A 24039-nucleotide genomic window follows, 5' to 3' on the forward strand; every position below is an offset into this window, starting at 1 on the left:
ATAAGTTTTATAGCCAATGATACCACCCCAATTGATTATTGTGCCACCCCTATATGTAAAATCTTCCTGGATATGCCTAAAATGTAAATTTCTAGATCCTTTCCAAACTCTTGTTCGACGATAATCTGGATGAAAACCAAGGCGGGATTTGACGGTGAACAACTCTCGCCCAATCATTTTCAACCTAGTTTTGAAAATGTTTATACTTTTCCCACTTCGTAGGGCGAATATCTGTAGAAAGAAGGAATCGCCTTATTGGTCTTTTAGAATATAGAATTTTTTATTGTAGCATTCCGCCTCATGACATTATATACTTTCTGTTACCATCTAAGATGCTGTAAGAAAAGGTTATCTTGGAGCAGTTGTTAATGTTAAATATGAATGACAAAATATGATAGTTTATGTTGTTTATTGACAGACAGAATATTATATTTTATGTTTTTGAGCCACTATTTCGTAATAAAATATAAAAAATTATGGAAGTCACCATACAGCATTTGAAGTTGAACTTTAACCTCCAATAACTTTTAAACGAGTCCACTTAGCGAAAAATCGTATTAGATTTTTTTTGAACATCGTTCAATTTCCTACAAGAATGTGTATTTTACAACATGCTAATTTAGAACGGAATAAAATTCCAAATAAAAATATATTTTCCCATGTTATTTAAATGGGAAATAGAAAATCACGATAGGCCATTTCTTAATGTTAATATTAAGAGCTCAAACTACCAGAATTTTTTTTTTCATCGTTGTAAACAATATTTTCGCCATCTTAATGTGTATACTGAAGAAAACTGTTTATTTTAAATGGATCTGTTAAAAAATGTAAACTTAATTTTTTTTTAAGTGTGTTTCAGCAATTTTTAAGCAAATTATATAATAAAAAATTAAAAAAAGATGATATTTTTTGTATTTTACCATTCCAACTTTGTAACGAGAATGCCTGTAGAAAGAAGGAATTGTCTTTGGTTTTTTAGAACGTACGTTTCTTGTAGTATTCCTCCTCACAACATTATATGCTTACTGTAACTGTTTTGAACAGTTAATGTTAATTATGAATGACGGAATATGATAGTTTATGTTGTTTATTGACAAAATAATATATTTTATGTTTTTGAGCCACTATCTCGTAATAAACTATAAAAAAATGTGAAAGTCATCATACACCATTTGAAGTTGAAATTTAGCCTTCAATAACTTTTAAACGAGACCAGTTAACGAAAAATCATATCAGACCTTTTTTGAAGATCATTCAATTTCCTACAAGAATATGTATTGACTTTTACAACATGCTAATTTAGAACGGAATAAAATTCCAAATAAAAATATATTTTCCCATGTTATTTAAATGGAAAATAGAAAATCACGATAGGTCATCTCTTAATGTTAATGTTAAGACATCATTTTTACGCTGCTCTTTCGTAATAAAATATAAAAAGTTGTGGAAGTCACCATATAGCATTTGAAGCATTTGAAGTTAAACTTTAATCTTCAATAACTTTTAAACGAGTCCACTTAGCAAAAAACAATATCTGACCTTTTTTGAAGATCGTTCAATTACATACAAGAATATGTATGATGATTTTTACAACATCTTAATTTAGAATGGAATAAAATTCCAAATAAAAATATACTTTCTCAAATTATTTAAATGGGAAATAGAAAATCACGATGTAAACTAAATTTATTTTTAAGTGTGTTTCAGTAATTTTTAAGCAAATTATATAATAAAAAATTAAAAAAAGATGATATTTTTTGTATTTTACCATTCCAACTTTGTAACGAGAATGTTTGTAGAAAGAAGGAATTGCCTTTGGTTTTTCAGAACGTACAATTGTTTCTTGTAGTATTCCTCCTCATAATATTATATGCTTAGTGTAACTGTTTTGGACAGTTAATGTTAATTATGAATGACAAAATATTATATTTTATGTTTTTAGCCACTATTTCGTAATAAAACATAAAAATTGTGGAAGTCATCACACACCATTTGAAGTTAAAATTTAACCTTCAATAATTTTTAAACGAGTCTTAGTAAAAAATTATATCAGACCTATTTTGAAGATCGTTCAATTTCCTACAAGAATATGTATTGATTTTTACAATATGCTAATTTAGAACGGAATAAAATTCCAAAGAAAAATATATTTTCCCGAGTTATTTAAATGGGAAATGGAAAATCACAAATGGCCATCTGTTAATGTTAATATTAAGAGCTCAAACTTCAAATCTTTGTAAACGATATTTTTACCACCCTAATGTGTATACTCAGGAAAACTGTTTATTTTAAATGGATCTATTAAAAAATATAAACTTAATTTATTTTTAAGTGTGTTTAAGTATTTCAAACAAAAAATCTGAAAAAAAAAATATTCTATTTTTTTGTAATTTATTAGTTTTTCGGCTCATTTTTTGTTTCTTTGTTATATATTTTGGGTTTTGTACACCGTAAAAATGAGAATAATGGCAAATTCGTTGTCACCAGAAACAAAGTGGTGCCATTATCGCCGAAATTATCCAATTAACCCATTTTGCTCTTAGTTAGTAATAGGTATAATTTTTCAATTAGTTTTCATTCGGTCAACCTTTGATACACGGACCGAATTTACATAATCGTCCACAGGCAGATTTGTAGACGGGTTCTGCGCGGGTCTTCCAGCGACGCGACGCTTCGCTCACGAATTCCCCTTTTGCCAGTATCCGTCCGTGATAGAGGCTCGAAATTCCGATCAGTAGTTTTCAGCACTTCTGCGCGTAGCCACAGGCTAGAGGGACGCGATTGTGGGTAGCTTGCGAACTCAAACAACAATATTTAACGTTCGCGCCTTTCAATTCGCCCGGCCGACGGGTCGCATTTCTTTCAATTAAGGTAAGCTGTAGACGATGGATGTTAGGTTGTCTATTCTTAGGTCTGAAACTGGGAAATCCTTTGTTGTCTTGTGCCTGTTCGCGCTCTACTAAATATTAATGGAAAAGGACGAGCTGCACTTGATGGAGTATACGTGGTTGGATGGAAATAGCACGGGCACAATGTTGAAAATATTTTGATATTTAAACGACATATCTGATTTATTTTAGACCCGTTTCATTGTTATCAATTTAGTAACCAAAACCTGATGAAGATACAAAACAGATTTCAATAATTTAGTTAGTTATAATATAGTAGTTTAGTTGTTGCGTTCATCAGGTGTTTAAACGAATATATTGAAAAGTAGAGTTTAAATATACGAGTAAGGCCACTTTAAGTAGCATGTGGACTATCGGTTTTGAATAGCATAAGGGTATTGACATACATGACTTCGGCCTACCACCACCAGCCAAATCTGCATTCAAAATTAATGTCGGATTTCTCACTTGCTGACTCACGATTCACGAAAACTGTTATAAATAATGAATTATATACACTATCGCTCATATGTAGAGCAACTTTAGAAATTTTCATTTGTCTTGATAAAAGTGTATCGTTAAATATCCATATTATTGTCAGTTATGCAGTGTGTTTGATAAAAACAATTTATCAATATAATTGTTTATTAGTGGGCTTAGTTAGGTATTTATTAATACTGGAAAAATATTCAAGGGTCAAAAGTAGAGCAACTTTAAAATAGAACAACTTTACGTACATTTAGCCTTCTTTTATTTAGTATCTAATAGCATATCCATTATTTTTAATAACTTCTAAACACCTTTTGGTCATTGATTTTGGTGGCTTTTCAATATAATCGTTCGAAATTTCTTTCGAGTGATTTTGAACTTCTTCGTAGAGTTCTTTCATATTTTACAGTCTTTTTGCGGGTATTTTTCGTTCAATTTCTTCTCAAAGGTTTTCCATTGGATTGAGGTCTGGGTTTTGTGCTGGCCAAGGCATGACACGTACTCTTTGAGAAGAGAACCATTCTTTAACTAACTTAGACATATGTTTCGGATCGTCGTCGTGATGGAAGGTTCCCCTTAAACAGATGTTATCTTCGTCAAATGGAAACATATGATTCTAGAGAATATCACGATAAACAAGACGATCCATTATCCCGTCTAACTTAACCAGTGGACCCATTCCAAACCCAGAAAAACATACCAAACCATAACGTCTCCTCCACCATGCTTCACAGTGGGTTCAGTGTAGTTGGGATTATACTTTTCATTAATTGGTCCTCTCACCTATGAAATACCATCAGATTTGAATAGTTGGAGCCGACTTTTATCGGAAAACAAAATTGTTTTCCATTGCCCATTTGTCCAGTTCACATGTTCTCTTGCAAATAGTAGTTTCGCTGCTCTATAGTTTGTAGAAATGAAGGGCTTCTTTGTTGGTTTTCTACCATAGAAACCAGCTCTTTTTAGTCTTCGTTTTATGGTACTCACCAACATACTGTTTCCTTTAGTTTTTGATTTATGCGGGATTTTCTGATAAAAGTGTCGTGAACAACAAGCTTTTTTGTTTTCCTGTCCACAGCTCTGTTAGTCTTCTGTTTTCTACCTCTTTTGGGAACTCCTTCCAGTGTATTCCTTCTGTTAAAATTGGAAATTGTCCTTGAAATGATTGATTTGTTTAAATATAAATCTACTGCAATTTTACTCTGTTTTTGACCATTTCGGAACTTTTCTAGAATTTGTTGTTTATATTGTATCGTTAAATGAACAGGCATTTTTACCTTTAATGAATGATGTCGGGTACAGAAATAAATTATAAAATCAATTGTATTGAATATATGGTTTGGTTGCTTTACTTATGAACTCTGTCCGAAATAAAATGTTGTATAAAAACTACGTAAATAAAGATATCCGTATATAAATTGGGGTACGAAATGATTAGACACTAAATAATTATAAAATTAATTTAAATTAAAAAGAATTGTTCTTAATAAAATGATTATCTTTTTTAATTTGTTTCTCCACATATGTGCGATAGTGTATATACAAGCATAATTTAATTTTTAATATATTATCTATAAAGGACGTGTTATGTAAACGTAAGTTCTGAAAAGTAATAATTCTTTTTATTTTTACACAAGAACGACTCATAGAATAAGCAAACTCTACAAGTCATTTATTTTAAGATCATTTGTTTTGATAAAATCATGCTAAACGATGTTGCACTTGAAAAGGTAAACAATTCTATTTTATTTACTTCAGATTCTTTTACGATAGTCTCTAAATTATGTACCCATGTAAATTAATTAGTATTTTTTTTCTAATGTTGTTTTTAGTCAAGTAACTTATGGTATACCTCATCAATGACTATTAAAATTTCAGTTAGTTTAGTTAAGGCTTGTACAGGGTGTGTGAAAATAATGAGGTCCTTCTACTACAAAAATAAATCCAGTTTTTATAACATTAACATTCAAACTTATTTTTAGTTTTTTTCAATTTTTGTTTCAAACTTAACGAAATTCCAATGAAATTATGAATTAAATAGGAAAACTTTAAAAATTGTTTCCACAGAAACAATGTTGCTTTAGAACCTTTACGTGAATTTATTTCTGTTTGATAATAATCTCTCTTGTTAATTGTTAGTATTAATAATAAAGGAAGGTGAATAATGTCAGTTATTGCAATGTCGAACTACGTGACAAGCGTTATTACTGCGGTTTAACACAACAATGGGCTTCCAGCGAGTTGTTGAACGGAGAAGCGATTCCAAATAGAAATGACTCAAAATTGTTTTGTCAAATCCATGAAGAATTGGAGGAATATGTATCTTTCAAAACTTTCTTTATAATGTGAGGTGTAACCATTACCTAGATCTCGTAACTAGAACAGAACCAGCAACATTTTATTTCTTCAATGGCTAACAAACCCTAATTTGTAATTTAATAAAATTTAAAAGGGATCCAAAGTTTATATCTCACCCGATTGCTAACACTAGGTAATTAAAAAGTTGGTGAATGAAGGACTAATTTTTTGAGGTCACGTTAACTCTTGTGTGAGAAAAAGAAGCAAGATGTGAGAATTAAAGATTGATTTAACTTAGAATTATTAAATTTACATTTATATACGGAATGGCAACACTGTAAACTTTTCACTTGTAAATATAGTATAGTATTAAAAAGTACATTCTCTTAATGAATTTATTTCTTCTGATCAACTGATTCATTGGAGTAAAATATTAAAAATATGTGAGAGTAACATTTAACTTTTTAAAACTATCTTATCCTTTTTAATTTAAATTAAATTGTAGCAGTTATTTGAAGAGTTTAATATATAATTGTTAAATTTTTAATTGAAATTCTTTACACTAATTGAATTTCCATTATTAGATATTTTTATGAATCTAAAAACATACCTACGCATTCAGTTATAGTTTATACTATTTTGATTTCTTATTAACCTTGTGGCTGTAGATCTAGATGGAGTCGATTATACGGTTCAATCAAATTTCCAATTCTCATTTCTAATTGGTTGTCCATTGTTCGTATATGCCGTTGCCAATAATTCACTAATCCAAAAACTAATCTTGGTGCTTAATTGGTCTTTTATCATATATTCCCAACAACTTCACGAAATGGTTATGAAATCTCTGATTCTTAAGTAATTATTCTTGGAGGTACTTTTAATATGGCAGACAATTTTCTGGTTTCCATTCAGAGCTGAATTTATTTGTGGAAATATGAACCTGAAAAATATTACATGAAACGGAGTGTAAGATAAATTTAGTAGGATGTTAATTATCTATGTTTCTTGTTCAAACAGTAATTAAAATTTACTTCTCTTTTCGTTGCTACAAGAGAATAATTTATCGAGGCTTTTTATTTTTAACTCATTCTAACAAAATATTATAAAATACAGTGTTGTAAATCACTTAGAGTTTTTTGTTCGTGTTTTATTCATGCAACCGATGTATTAATATTTTAGCCATACCTTGAACATTACGCCTTGCCCACGTAAACTTTACGGTTAAAAAACCTTATATCTAGAAAAGTTAGAGTTTACCTGTTTTCAATTTAGCCTATGTAAAAACAATTCCCACATGCGTTCAGAAAAAAAAAGAGTTTCCGAAGCTATGAAAAAAAGGGGGCACGAGTTAAGAACAACAATCGATAATCAGGACGAAGTAAATAAATTGACAAGCCAGCAGGCTCGAGTCAAAAGGGTTTGATAACCAGTAGTTCATTTTACCTGCTGCAACACAGGAGTCAATGAAAATAGGTATAAATTGCCTCTTTGAAGTTTCAACTTAAATAATGACGATGCTGTTTAAAATTACTGATTGTAAATTACCACCTAACTAATTTACTTGGGCAAATATTTACTATTTACTTGTACTATTTATATAAAACAGATGCAGATGCACAATTAAATCAAAAAGTATTTTCAAATAATTTAGTTTTGTTTAACTTTAAACATTCTGATTTGTTTTCTCATTTTAAATGTAAAATAAAATTGTGTCTTTTGTCTTATACAATTGTCTAGAAAAATCTAATTTAAAAGCTAAAAGTTAACAGAATTACTAGTGTCTCTGAAATTAAAGTAGAAAGGGTTGTTGTGTCCAAATGTCGGAGTAATCCTTAATCATGTTACATAATATTGGATTTTACTTTGGGATTTATCTATTCGTTGGTCATGTAATCTCAAATGAATTTACCGAATTAACTTTAACACCTCTTCATTATTAATACATTAAAAATTCTAATTTATATACTAAAAAAATATGTCAGTTTATATGTATTAATATTTTTAATTAAAATTAAATGTACAAGTTTTTCATTGAGTGACATTAATTACTTATATTAAGTGCACCTAAGCAGGGTGACATTAACTTTAAGCAAGACAGCGGTTTCAGGATAATAATAAATGATCTTCGTTACAGAATACATCCAACGCCTCCGAGTAATAAACAGATTTTGTAATCTGAAAATTTATTTATTACAGTGATAAATTTTCAGGTTAGAGTTAAAATTGCAACACTTGGTGTCTTTGCAACACTATCTCCACAAAATAACTATTAAATACCCTAAAACTGAGAGGGATATCTGCATAATTCATATGAAATTATGAAATAACGTATCGATTTTATTTTAAAATGGAGTCTGTTAATAAATTTTTATAACATTAGTTCCACGTTGAGTGATTCCTATTATACATATTGAACTAACTTCATTTGAGGCAAAGCAAAATTAAAATGGCTTCATAATGAGTTGGGATTGAAAATTATTATTCAATTTTCATGTAGCTATATTGCATGACCTTTTAATCTATCCCAGTTAATGCATCTAACGAAAGGCTTACTAAATTGGAACAAATAATTGTAAATTGAAATATATTTTGTCAGTTCGTCGTGATGAGTGATTTATGGTGGGGAAATGATTTTTCTTCTCTCGGTTGAATCAATATATATTGTGCTTTATGAAATAACTAAAAATTTCGAGATTAATTTAATATTTTCCACTAACAATCGAATAATGTTCCATATGCATGATAAATATAAATGTTTGCGCAAACAATAGTAATATTTTTTATATTTAAAGTGTTCTTCAAGAAATAACTTTTAGTGAAGGGTTATGGGAATACATAAAATAAAAACTGAAATCATATAAAATATCCAGATCCAGATATCAGTAAAGAATTACTATTTTTATGTGTTCACTAAAAATAATATTCATTTTCTTAAGTGTACTGATATTGAAAATAACAGTGTTATAGATGCATATAATTAAATGCAAATAATGAGCACTGTATAAAATTTTTTTAGTACTAATAATGTATTTTTATAGGATAGTCCATAGTTTACGTGTGTATCAAAAATGAACTTCCTAGCATTAAAATTGGTAGTTTTACAGACATTTTATTGGGTTGAGTTATACAAAATGATACAGCTCTTTTATTTGACAATAACATGTAGAATTTAAAAATCAAAAAATATACATATATTCTAATACTTTCGAAGAAACCGGACAGGAATTTTTTTTTTTAAATTAATTACACAAGTGGTTCAAGACAAGTTATAATTGCTACAAAAATTTCAAATCAATATCTTTTTACGTTCTCCATAAACTTTTAATGAATAAGGATTAACCAAAATCGCTTGTCGATGGATAAATCTTAAATAATTGCTAATTAATATATAGAGGTTATACAAGAATACATATTCCATCCAATATTAAAAAACAATGATAACATTAACCTATCATCGTTGGTGGAATCAAATCATAATTTAATTCTTACTTTTTTACTTAGAAATTTAATTAGAATTTAGGTAAATCATAACTAAACTATATTTATAACAAATTAAAAAATGAAGGTGGACAGTGAGAACTACAAAATTCTATAGAATATTATGTTATTTATGTTGATATTAAAATCAGAAAAAGTGATGACATAAAGCTAAAATTTAGATTCATCATAAGGCTTAAATACATGTAGTAAATCAAGGATTATTTTCTGACATGAATGATGTTAAACCGATGTCTAAACAAATGTATTTAGTTAACTTCTGGCATATTTATTATAATAACATTTACATTAGTACGTTTCAGAAAAATAAAACCATTTTAAAAGATCACATTTCAATATCGAACCTGACAGAAAAAAATCAACACATGAGCTTTCCTTTTTTCATCTGAATAAAGGAATGAAAGCTCGTGTTTGTGATAGTCATTGCCTTTTGATAACGTCTCTCCCACACGTTATTTTCAGTGTCATATTCAGTTATTGTGCCGAAGGTGAAACGCACTTTTTTGAAGAAACTTTGACACCATTTATACTTGTCGTCTGGATTTGTAATTTGTTCATTTCGTGTTCGTTGCAGGTTCACACGAGCTGCATTTCTTTTCACACTTTTGCCTTCGCCATTATGCGCACCGTTGCCGTGCCACTTCGTAAAAAGTGCCACTCAGCATCCATATTAAAATATTTCTTGAAACGTCATAAATATGGATTCAAAGTGGTTTCAGCGAAAACATTCAAAGACACTTCGCCGCAGTTGGTTTAATAATTAAACCTTTTTTAAAAATGAAGGAGTTCAGGCGATTTTTTTAAATTTATTTATAGTCCAAAAATATTCAAACTATTAGTAAACATTAATTCTAATTCTGTACTATTTATTTAAATAATATCTATCGGAAATTTCTTTTCTCATTTCAATAAGCCTTTGATTTTAAGCTTCTTTTTGAGGATTAGCTTAAGTTAAAGCTCTCTTATTTTAATACTGTAATAAAAATTGACTATTAAACAATAAATTTTACAGACTGATATGAAAACTAGAAATTTATCAATGAATAGAAGAGAAGAAATTCTTATTGAATGGCTTACTAGACACACCCTTGTTATAAAACGCACCGAAGGGATAGTCACGCAGTGTAACAAAGTGAGTGCCCTTTATTTTTTTTTATTATCGTCACCGCTACAAACAAAATTGACGCTGATAATGAAAACCTGATAAAAATAACCCATTGAACATCCTTGACCTAAACAGTGCGATTCAGTTTCTGCCGTAACCTCTTTGGCCTTTAATAAAACCCATGAATTAATCGTTTGAGTCGGAATTAATTAATTAGTTGGTATCAAATGGATTACTCTTTGAGTAAATTTATTAAATGCTAAACACTTAAGCTTGGACACTATTATACGTTAATTTCTATTAAAAAATCATTTATATTGATTTATATATCAATTTGTTTCAATAAAATAAATATTTTTGTCATTAAAATATAATATTTTTATTTTATGAAATATGATTAGATAGATTCATATATAATAAAAGACTATATAATTATAGTGACTCTTCTTTATTCTGGTTAATGTGGTAATATATTGTACACGAACCAATTTATTTTGAAGCAAGAAGTAATGAGTTTCATTTAAGAAATACATGACCATGCCGGATGGCCATTATTCTTAAAATATCGTATTCCCATTCGTTCTGATGGCCATTCTTCAGTTGCGCCTTAATTCGCACCACTCTCTAATGACACAAACACATTAGATCCATGAGGGCTCCCGTACGTTCAAACGTTTATCACGAAAGTCATGTTTACACAGTGGCTTTTCCACGTGAGATGCAGACCTTGGCAATATCGAACAATTTCCCAATACTTTGGCTCTCGACTTGAACCGCTTTTACTCCCCTTTATTTGCCATTCTATATACAGGCCATTGTCAGTCATTTGCTTATTTCTTTCCAACGAAATTTAAGCAATAACCGGCCCTAATGGCATTTTTATGATCCCGAAATTTGAATTATTAACATATTTTTAGGATTCCGTTAAATAATTAAGACGGTATATGTTATACATATTTATATGCCAAAAGGTATCTAGTGAGGGGAATCATGGCTTATATTTTTTTGGTTAATTTATCATCACTATTTTAATAAAATATAAGTACTCTGGGGTTATTAATAATATTATAAATTAATTAATTAACCAGATATACCTCGAGAATATCGCATAACGTAATTTTTAACTCCAAAAGGAAGATAACAATTATTCAATAAATTATTTAATATTCGGGCTGAGTATACATCGATCGGCTTTTAAATAAATAGTGAAGATTGTGCCACAGCTAAAAATAAAAGTTGATGTAAAAATTACGTATTTTAATACTTCCTTGTTCACTTTATTAATGCGCATCCACCACATTTTAAAATGGAAAAAACAGTTACTTTTAATCCATTAAAATAATGTAAAAAATGAAATGGTGGTAATTCGCCAACTGGAATCTGCAGCTATTGTTGTGCAACGGTATTGTTTCCTGCCCCTCGTAATTATAGCCTTTTGCCCGTATAGTATGAGGATTTGAATGCAGTAACAAATGAGAAATGAGGCTGGATTCTCTTCGGATTAAAATCCAGTCTAATGTTTACATAAATAATTGTGGGTGACAGTGCTTTTTAACAATGGATATTCAGAGAATAGGTTTTTTTCTAGAAATTATTAACTTATTTCTGCATAAAAAATACCTTATTTATTCCTATTACAATTTATAAAAATATTATCTTTCGAAATTAAAATTAAATCCCATTTTAAATTTGTCATTTCAGATATTGAATATTCATAGTTACGTATAAAAGTATGAAAGTTCCTATGGTCTATTAATTGGTACAAAGTTTTCTGGCCTCGGTTTGAGCTGCATGTTCAGATGTTAAATTGCTCATTATTACTTTATAAACTTAAATTGGCAAATAAATCAATTGTACTGTATACAAACAATTTTAAAATGAAAATAAAATTTTTCACAGCATTTCTGTTTTGTTTTATTTTTATTTTCTTTATACGTCTGGATTTAAAATGGTGGTTTATATTCATCTAAAGGAAATATAAAAAGGTAATTTATTACCATTAAATTTTAATCTTTTTTTCTATTTTAAAAATTATACTCAAGGTAAGTTTGGCTGTAAATTGTTTTGGGATATTTACTGTAGAATTTCTCCACATTGTATCAATGTCTTTCAATGGACAACAATTTGTATTACATTTATATTTTAATAATATGTTTAATTAATATTTAATTATTTATATATTTATGTGTGTATTATATTTAATAAATTACTTATCCTTAATTTGCCAGTAAAATATGTTTGACATACAGAATATTAATAAAATCTGAAATCATATTAGGAAATATACGTTACCTGGTTATAGTAACTAATAAATAAAACTCAAATTATGAACATAAACAGAGAATTACCTCATGCCATAATGTGTGAAATAAAATATGTAATATAAAACATTAGAGTCCATTATGATTTTGTTATACCAGTTTTATTCCTTTAAAGTGAACTATGCTTTTTAAATATCCCCACAGAAAAAAGCCCAAGCGCCAATAAGTCACGATCAATTTCAGTATGCCGAAAAATTAGGCGCCCATTGAATTTTTCCTGCAACATATTGATGGGTTTCTTTGATGTGAATCATGTGTGACGTTTTGTTGGAACTAAAAGTCCCTCGACATTATACAAACCTATTCAGACTAGTGTGCAAAAACAAGCTTTTACGAAATACGAATTTCGATAATAAATTCTGATTATTTTGACACGTTGCTGATAATACAAGTTAACTGAATCTTTCAGCGGCTGCCCCTTTTGAAACTCGCATCTATTTATTTTTTATATTTAGATTTATCTTTAATATATTGGTATAAAAGAAATTCGTTTACGGCCAAAATTTTTTTATAATTAATTTTAACAAAACGTAATAAATTGCGTAGAGTGTGTGCGGAGAAAACGGGGATAATTTGTTTTTAGATTGAATTTGGGCGGAAGGACGTGTTTATGCTAAAAATTTATAACGGGAGGAAACTCAAAAATAATATAAAAATTGTATTGTTTTTATTTTTAAAAAGTTAAACGGAAGGTGTCACATTTAAGAACTGCAACAAAATCGACCAAAGTGACACCTAAAAATAAATTCCACCTTAAAGTAAATATTTGGCTGACGTGACTTTGTCTGTTGGGAGAGTATTTGAATTTTCTTGTGAACTGCAGAGAATTTTAAAACCTAATATGCATGTCAGGTATTTGTTGTACAAATATAAAGTAGCACACCGTTTATTATTTATTTTAATTTGCACATTTTCATTGGCCAGAATGATTCTGATCTTTATTTATTAACGACCCGAATATTTCTTTGCCTAATGATAAAATCCACATCCGCTGATATTGATTTTCACCTTTCTCCACCGAAAGCATAAATATAATCTGGCATCTGTTTGCGTATGTTTACTTACACTGCCAACGGCTGGTCACTTTACACAAAGGTGCTTTTTGTTCATTTGGTCGACTTAAAATTAGAAAATTCTATGCTTAATTAAAATAAACTTAACAAGTCATTATGTAAAATATAATTTGAGGATCGTGTCTGAATTAATGTTAAAACGATATCGTCTTATTTCCCTGTGGAGCTTTGCCAAACTAATACAATTCGAGGACTCATTATAACTTTCATACAGCGATATTTTTACGGGGATGCACGAAATAGGTTTTGAATCCGGGAGATATGAAACTCGTTTCAAACAGACAATACTACACAGAATGATAACACTGCGTCCATTGTAAAATTTATACTTTGTTTCAAAGACAATTTTAACGAAGTTTGTAATTTAACTAACAATAATAATGTCTACTGAAGTATTATATATATTATAAAATGTAAATTAAACCAATGTTTTCAATAAGTTTTGAAAGGAGTGTTTATTTTTAAGTACTCTTATGTTCCTAGTGTACAAAAAATAAACAAATATTGTAAATTCCTTTAAAAAAAAAGAAATATAATTGATTTATAAAGTTCTTTAAATTTTCATATGAAATAAAATAAGGACAATTTCAGAATTGCTAAAAATGTACACTATAGCTCATATGTAGAGCAACTTTGCCTTGGTAAAATTATACGTTTAAATATCCATACTTTTGTTAGTTATGAAGTATATTTGAAAAAAACAATACATCAATATAATTGTTTATTAGTGGGTTTAGTTAGGTATTTATTAATATTTGAAAAATTTTCAAGGGTCAAAAGTAGAGCAACTTTAAAATAAAACAACCCTACGTATATTTAGCATTCTATTATTTAGTATCTAGTAGCATATCCATTATTTTTAATAACTTCTAAACACCTTTTCGTCATTGATTTTGGTAGTTTTTCAATATAATCGTTCGAAATTTCTTTCGAGTTATTTTGAACTTCTTCGTAGAGTTCTTTCATATTTGACAGTCTTTTTGCAAGGATTTTTCGATAAATTTCTTCTCAAATTTTTTCCATTGGACTGAGGTCTGGGTTTTGTGCTGGGCAAGGCATGACACGTACTCTTTGAGAAACGAACCATCCTTTAACTACTTAGACGTATGTTTCGGATCGTTGTCGTGCTGGAAGGTTCACCTTAAACTGATGTTACCTTCGTCAAATGGAAGCATATTATTCTAGAGAATGTCACGATAAACAAAACGATCCATTATCCCGTCTAACTTAAACAGTGGACCCATGCCAAACCCAGAAAAACATACCAAACCATAACGTCTCTTCCACCATGCTTCACAGTGGGTTTAGTGTACTTGGGATTACACTTTTCATTAATTGGTCCTTTCACCTATGAAATACCATCAGATTTGAATAATTGGAGCCGTCTTTCAACGGCTTTCCATTGCCCATCTGTCCAGTTCACATGTTCTCTTGCAAATAGTAGTTTCGCTGCTCTATAATTTGCAGAAATGAAAGTCTTCTTTGTAGATTTTCTACCATAGAGACCAGCTCTTTTTAGTCTTCGTTTTATGGTACTCACCAACATACTGAGTTCGTTTATTTATTTATTTATGCGGGATGCACTGATAAAAGTGTCGCGAACAACAAGCGTTTTTGTTTTCCTGTCCACAGCTCAGTTAGTCTTACGTTTTCTACCTCTTTTGGAAACTCCTTCCAGGGTATTCCTTCTGTTAAAATTGAAAATCTTCCTCGAAATGATCGATTTGTTTAAATTTAAATCTACTGCAATTTTACTTTGTTTTTCACCATTTCGGAACTTTTCTACAAATTGTTGTTTAATTTGTATCATTAAATGGACACTTCTAGGCATTTTTAGCTTTAAGGAACGATGTCGGGCACAGAAATAAATTATAAAATCAAATGTATTGAGTATAGGGTTTGGTTGCTTTACTTATGAACCCTGTCCGAAATAACATGCTGTATAAAAACTACGTAAATAAAGATATCCGAATATAAATTAAGGTACGAAATGTTTAGAGACTTCCCCCACCCACAACCACAAACTTTATTGTCAGAAAACCATTTTTTTGCCACCTTTGATGTGGTATAATTTATTCCTGTTGTATTACTTGACAGTCAAATTGATTGTGCCAAATCTCTTAAATGCCATTAATTGGATCTACCTAATAAAAACTCCTCGTATTTATAGCTCCGTTAAAGTTGTGTTAGGTATTAATTTTGTGTGTTATCAAATATTGGTTTTTCCTATAAAATCCCGTGCTTATCTTGACATTAACGTATATCATTTGTGACATATATTGAACGCAACAGAATCAGTAACATATTGGATAGAATTTTTATTTGATACTTCTATATCTCATAAATAAATCTCATTTAAATGTATGGATTCATTCATGAATTTTAGTTCATAAATATAAAGAAGTATACGAATAAGATGAGTTGAAAATATAAATATATAAAGAAAATATGCTTTCACATTGACATAAAAGTAACTAATTATTATATTATAAATTTAAATTAAAGTTTAAAATGAAAGTAACATCATCCTTTGAGTCAAGAAATGGGGAAAAAATTCATACATGCTACAAAGTAAAAATAAACCACTATAATTTTACATTACTCTATGAATAGGATACAGGATAATTAAGGACTAAATTAAATATAAACGAATAACGTTAATGCATTCAGTGAATTTGAATAATTCATTGAATAATCAGTCCTAAGACTTGAATACCCCCTACCTCATTCAGATGTTAAATAATGAATTCTAAATTATTTATGTAAAGTTTTGACAATTGAGAAAGTTTTCTTCCTTCTTAATACTTCTTAACGTTTGTTATGGATATTAAATTTTATAAAGGTGTTTCATAATTTGCTGGAAATAAATTACCAAAGTTTAAATATCTAAAATAGATTTTAATAAAATAGAATACAAATAAATCATTCGAGAAATAATTATATAATTAGCTAAATTTGTGGAATTAGATAAACGTGAACTTTGTTAATTTATTAAAATAAATCTAACTAAAATGAATAACGTTTTATTCCTGAAATGTGAACACGTGCATAGGATTCGTCCAATTAAAACTCTAAATTAGGACACGTTTACTAATTAAGTGGCATCCACTTTTGATTCAATGAAACTGTATAAATCTTGTTTTTAAACTAACGAATAAAATGTACATTTACATTCATATGTTATGAATTATTTTTTACTTTGAATAATTCATTCTGAATATGAGGTGCCATAGCCATATCAAAAAATTGGATATGAGTGTTTTATAATGGTCATTAAAACGAAAGGGGATACTTAATAAAACTTTTGGCAGTAACAGAATGTAATAAGGGCATTAGAGAATGGAAAAATGAATATGCAGATTATGAGAATGAGTTTGTAATGGAATAAAACCGTTTAACTTCAAGTGGGTCTAAAAACATTATGAAGACAAAGTTTTCTAATTTATATTAATTTTGAATGTGACCTCGACTTTTAAAGTTACAAACAAATTATCGCCTGACTAACACGCAAACTTTGTGTCTATGTAATATTGACGGAATTAGACTTACATCGGGGAAATTTTGCACAGACCTGCTTATGACACCCCTGCGGGAAATAATTAAACACTTCTTTGTCGACATAATTAATCTGCAATTTCGGAATGAGTTTCATTAATGAAACTACAAGTCACAAATTAATTCGTTTTTAATAAACGTTTGCTACGTTATGTTTGAACAATCTGTTGGACTTCAATATCCTTTTATGTAATTGATGTTCGTTTGTAAATGTGATGGATGGCGATAAAGTTGTCTTACGTTTAATTAATGTACATTTGTCGTGTTATTCTGCTTTGAAATGACTTAAATAATGGCAGTAAAATGACCCCAAAACGTTACCTCGCTTGAGCATAACGTAAGATGTATATTAAGATTGTGAGGAAATATTTACATGAAAAATGTCAAATGTATTTTTAATTTGATTCATAAAATGTTAGATTAAGAAGTATATCAGACTTAGTAATATATATTTTGTTAATCTATGTACATATTTAACGTACTAAAATTAAAATCATGATCAAAAGTTATGTATCGACTCAAAAAAGGATGAAAAAACATTTTGTAATTTCATATTCTAGAATTTTTTAGTTAAAAGTAAGTTTTCATAAAAAAATAAAAAAAAATAAATAAAAAATGAGCAATTTTTTGTCTAACTGATTAAAATTAAAATCATGATCAGAAGTCATATGTCAACCGAAGACATTGAAAAAAGTGTGAAAAAGCCTTTTGTAATTTCATCTTTTAGAATTTTTTAATTAAATGTGAGTTTTCATGAAAAATTAAATAGTGATCAAAACGATATATCGACTAAAGACATTATGAAAAAACATTTTGTAATTTCATCTTTTAGAATTTTTTTAATTGAAAGTAATTTCTCATAAAAAAATAAAAAAATTATCAATTTTTTTTATCAAATTTACTAGTTAAACTAAAAATCTTGATCAATATATGAATGAATGAATGAAAATATTGTAAAAAGTATGAAAACACTTTTTATAATTTCATATTCTAGAATTTTTTAATTAAAAGTAAGTCTCATGAAAAAAATTAAAAAATATTAAAATCATGATCAGAAGTGAAGAAATTGAAAAAAGTATAAAAAGTTTTTTGTAATTCCATCTTTTAGAATTTTTTCATTTGAAATAAGTTCTCATGAACAAATAAAAAAAATTATCAATTTTTTTATAAAATTTACTACTTAAAATAAAACTCATGATCAAGAGTGATACATTGAATGAAGACATTGAAAAAAGTATGAAAAAACTTTTTATAATTTCATATTCTACATTTTTTTAATTAAAAGTAAGTTCTCATGAAAAAATTAAAATCATAATCAGAAGTGATATTTTGACTGAAGACTTTAAAAAAAAAATTATGAAAAAAACATTTTGTAATTTCTTATTCTAGAATTTTCTGAATTAAAAAGTTCTCATGAAAAAATAAAAAAAAAGCAAAAATTAGCAATTTTTTACCAAACTTACTGATTATAGTTAAAATCATGATCAAAAATGATATATCGAATGAAGACATTTGAAAAAATTAAGAAAAATCATTTTGTATTTTCATATTCTAAAATTTTTTAATTAAAAAGTTCTCATAAAAAAATAAAAAAAATAATTAAATAAAATTTTAGCAATTTTGTTCACAAATCTACTGATTAAAATTAAAATCTTGTTCAAAAGTGATATATCAAAAGAAGACATTGAGAAAAGTATGAAAAAACTTTTTGTAATTTCAATATTTTTCAATTCAATAATATTTTAAAATATTGAAAAAGGGTGAAAGCAAAAAGTTCTCATGAAAAATTAAAATGTAACAAAAATGATACTCATATTCTAAAATTTATAATTAAAAAGTACTCATGAAAAATAAAAAAAAAAAATAAATAAATAAAAAATTAGCAATTTTTTTTATCAAATTTACTGATTAAAATTAAAAAAGTAAGTTCTCATGAAAAAATAAAACTAAATTAAAATCATGATCAGAAAGTTGACTGAAGAAAAGTGTGGAAAAACTTTGTAATTTCATCTTTTAGAATTTTTTAATTAAATGTTAATTTCTTAATTAACAGTTCTCATGAAAAATTAAAAAGACACTGAAAAAATTATGAAAAAATTAAAAATATATTCAGTAAAAAACTGGCAATTTCTTTGTCAAGTTTATGCATACATAAAATTAAGTATATGATGGCTTGGTGCTTCCTTTGCCATAGCTAAAGCTATTATTCTAGCACCAACCATGTATGCTCCATATTATTCAGATGAGACTTCGGGGGAATTTGTAAGATCTCAATACCTAGTTTCAGCAATTTCTGTGTGATGCAGACAAGCATTATCATGAACAAGTTCTGACTGAGAGAGCAGCTTGAAAATATGGTAGTATACTATTGACAATGTCTCTTGCGTATACCGAAACAATTATCATGCCTCAACATATCTACCATTATGAACGGCCATTATAACAAATACCTATGGAACCCCCTTAAAATAGACACGTTCATCATTGTACCAGTCAATTCTACTTTGAGACCTTGCTCAATCCATTTTAATAGTTTAACATATTGTGCATAACGTTTGAGCATGAGTTTCAAGATAATTTACTAAAAAGTTTGTAAGAATAATAAACCTTTTCATGTTCTCGCAACTAATCTTTTTTTTAAAAAATTTTAGAAATAAAAAAACATATATTATTTATGCAAATAAATAATGGTTAATTGTAACACAAATTTCTTTGACCAATCTAAACTACAATTAAACTTGTTTATTGCTATAAATTGTTATATTATTCATATTCATTTATATTTTTTATTTTATAATTCGACAATTAAATTCCGCACATGATTTTATGTACTCAAACAATCGAGGTTGTCTAAACAGTAATCAATCAACTCACTGAGAGCTGTATTAACTTACCACTATTTAGTCAAACAACTATAAGAAATGAATTGGGTTGGTCCGGGAGGGAAGAAACGTCATTCATTAATATTAATATGTTACAATATACGTCCTATTCAAAACGAACAAAACACCAGTCATATTTTAGACCATACTACCCTTAAATTTTGTGATCCTCTTTTTTTAATAGACCTTTAACATAAATAACAACTTTTTGAGAAAAAGTTTATGAATTAAAAATTTAGAGTATTGCTAATTTTAACCAAAATTTCTGTTTATATAAAAGCTTCTATATTGTATGGCAGAAGCGACATAAAAAATGTTTCACACATGCAATGAACGCTGCATTCCGTCAAAGCCGTTCATTAAAATGCGGGATGATAAGTTATACGTCATATTTCCATATTCAGCGACGGCAATTTCATCACTCATCCGTCTCCTCAGCCATTGAATCTCTCTTTTTTTTGTTTTTCATTTCAGGTCCACTGTAAAATGTCACCGCGTTACAAGCTGATGTATTTCAACGCCAGGGGGCGGGCTGAGCACATCCGGTTCATTTTCGCCTACGCGGGGATCGACTACGACGACGAGCGTATACCAAGGGAAAGATGGCCCGAAGTTAAAAAAAGTAAGTTGACGTTTTATTCCGGACTTTGATACGTAGTTTGTCAAGGGCTCAAGTTTCTGCATAATTCATGTCCGATGCAACGATTTCAACTGTTTACTGTTACAGGTGTATTTTTATTGCTGGTTTTTAGTATCACACAGTCACTCTTTCAAATTACGGAAACTTTAGAACTGGTTAATTTATTTTATGGCGGTCGTAAACTTGCTTACAACTCTCCAACATTGTTGTGATAGTTTGTCATATTTCAATTCAATATTTACCATAAAGAAGTATCTAAGTTTTAATTCCGAGGTAATAAAAGATTTTTATAATCCTCCATTTCAAGAATGTTAAAATGATATCTAAGTTTATTTAGTCGTGCCATGATCAAACTTTGCAAACATGTTCACAAAAAACTACACCTAGAAAGAATTTTATAAGTAATAAGAAGTTATTTGAGTTTTTTTACCTTTACAGACTATTCCATCTCCATTCGTAATCCAATTTGTCACAAAACTCTAATCAAGTATGAGCCGAACTGTAAACTTCATTACACTTTAAAATTGGAAGGGAACTGAATAATGAGCTCTAAAATTGGTTTGTGTTATTTTATTTATAAATACTTAGGAATAATTTAAGAATGTATAAATTAGTTAAAGTTTTTTTAATAAATTGAGTTCCCAATTTCCATTGGTTAAGGGATACACCTAGTCTGATATTAAAAAAAAGAAAATATTTCTATAGTCTGCATAATGTACTAAAATTTCAAATGAATATTTCACCCATAGAACATGTTTATGATATGATGAGTAGAAAGCTAGGAAATTTACCCCAGCCCTCAAGGATTTTGTAGGTTCTAAGACATGAAGTACTGTTAGCTTAGGATACTATACAGCCCCTTCTTGGTGTTGCAATTTTTTTGTCACTGAGTATAATTAGAATAGTAAACAAGTCACTTAATTAAAGATTTTTTAAGATTTAACACACATTAACAGAGTTTTACTAATATTGTAATATTTAAGAAATTAATATAATTATTTAACTTTTTATGATAATAACTTTTTTCAACAAATAATAGATATAGGTTACTTTGGTGATTAATTAAAAAAATTTAAATAGTGCCTGACAAAAATGGTTCTAACAGTGGATAAAATAAATTACTTTTCATATAATCAACTCATTCTTAGAATTTGTTTAGTATTAATTATTGGATTGGTTGCGCATTTGCCATTTTTAACAACAATTGTAATAATGGTGGATGCGAAACAAAAAACTTAATTAAAATATTTAAATGAATTAAGATAAGATATTTGAAAACATAAAATTAATTGCCTTTTGGATGTGGTTGTAATTATACAATTTGTTTGCGTATTCACGATATATAAACATTTATTAAACATCAAAATCATGTATTTTATAGTATTTTAAAGGTTACTTTGCTAATTAATTAAAAAAATTTAAATAGTACCTGTTAACAATGGATCTAACAGTGGATAAAATAAATTACTTTTAATATAATCAACTTATTCTTAGAATTTGTTTAATAGTAACTAATTATTGGATTTGTTGCGCATTCGCCATTTTTAACAGCAGTTGTAAAAATGGTGGATGCGACACAAAAAACTTAATTAAAATATTCAAATGAATTAAGATAAGATATTTGAAAACATAAAATTAATTGTCTTTTGGATGTAGTTGTAATTATACAATTTGTTGGTGCATTCACGATGTTTAAACATTTATTAAACATCAAAATCATAGTTTTTTATAGTATTTTATAGGTTACTTTACTGATTAATTAAAAAAAAATTAAATAGTACCTGTAAAAAATGGATTTAACAGTGGATAAAATAAATTACTTTTAATATAATCAACTTATTCGTAGAATTTGTTTAATAGCAATTAATTATTGGATTGGTTGCGCATTCGCCATTTTTAATATCACTTGTAAAAATGGTGGATGCGAAACAAAAAACTTAATTAAAATATTCAAATGATTTAGGATACGATATTTGAAAACATAAAATTAATTGTCTTTTGGATGTAGTTGTAATTATATAGTTGTTTGCATATTTCCGGTGTTTAAACATTTATTAAACATCAAAATCATATTTTTATAGTATTTTAAAGGTTACTTTAAAGAAGTCTTTAGTCGCCAATACTAAAATTAGGTCGAATTTTTTAATCCGCGAATAGTGAAAACGCGAGTGTAGGAAGAGCGAATAACTGTACAAAATTTTCACATAAATAACGAATACTGAAACTGTCCCTCAAAGCGGAGCCGGTCTTTCTCCGCAAGAGGCTGAAATGCAACGATCAAAGCAAACCCGGTCGTGGAGGAGGTGATGTGTTAATTGGTTTTGCATTCCAGGAACGCCGTTTGGAATGCTTCCGGTGCTGGAGATAGACGGGAAACCGATGGCGCAGAGCAATGCGGTTGCAAGATATTTGGCCAAACAATACGGACTCGCCGGCAAGGACGAATGGGAATCTCTGCAGTGTGACGTCTTGGTAGATACTCTCGGTGATCTGAAGCAAGGTATTAACTGCGTTTACGTCATTGAAATTTTTTATTCTTATCCTTGTTTATCCCTCCATAGGGACTAAGTTATATTATGCTGGTTTAACCTAGATTTCTTTAAATAGTTTTTTTTATGATTTTTTGCATGTTTTTAATCTTAAATATATATTTGTTGTCACGTTAATTTTATTGCAGCATTTTTTTTATGGTGGATGCGCTTAACAATTCCATATTGTCGGAAGTTCAAATTATTATTTATTAAACACGTATCAATTAATAATTTAACAATATTTAACATCTCTTTTTTCTGTTAATCCTATCCAGTAAAAAGGACTTATAATAAAACTACTCAAGGTGATGAAAACATGGTAGAACACGTCCAATTATGAAGAAAATCTATATAAAATTAAATTAAATAAATATAGTCTTTCAATTTGAATTTGTTCTTTTTTTTTTCATTCTGGGTTTTCTGCACTTTTTCTCACCCTACTTTCTATGCCACTGAATACTTTTTAAAACTATATTTGCACAATTTGGAAAAAAGTTACTCTTGATAAATTCTGATTATCGTAACTGTTTTTTTCATATTTCAATTAACATGGGACAGTAAAATTTTCATAATTTTTTATTTTTAAATTTTAATATATTCCTATACAGTAAAAAAATTGAATGGATTTGTAATAAAGCTATACAAGATATTTTTAATATAGACGAAAATAATTGGAAAGGGGTAGCACATGTTCAATTACGAATAAAATTTAAATAAAATTTTTTTTGCGAAGCGTCTTTTGAAATAAATTTAATTTCT

At 28.4% G+C, this 24039-nt stretch overlaps 1 protein-coding gene across 2 annotated transcripts in view; it reads left to right on the forward strand.

The window, feature by feature from the left end:
• Window positions 1–2726: 2726 nt before the first annotated feature.
• LOC109595883 (glutathione S-transferase) overlaps window positions 2727–24039 on the forward strand; it is a 30595-nt gene continuing 9282 nt past the window's right edge. For both annotated transcript variants that reach the window (XM_020011321.2, XM_049962861.1), the window contains exons 1-3: window positions 2727–2871; window positions 20584–20731; window positions 23082–23249. In XM_020011321.2, the coding sequence (XP_019866880.1) occupies window positions 20596–20731; window positions 23082–23249 (304 nt within the window). In that variant the 5' untranslated portion in view covers window positions 2727–2871; window positions 20584–20595. The remainder of the gene's footprint in view (window positions 2872–20583; window positions 20732–23081; window positions 23250–24039) is intronic.

Source organism: Aethina tumida, chromosome 2, assembly GCF_024364675.1.
Source record: "Aethina tumida isolate Nest 87 chromosome 2, icAetTumi1.1, whole genome shotgun sequence".
NCBI lineage: Eukaryota > Metazoa > Arthropoda > Insecta > Coleoptera > Nitidulidae > Aethina > Aethina tumida.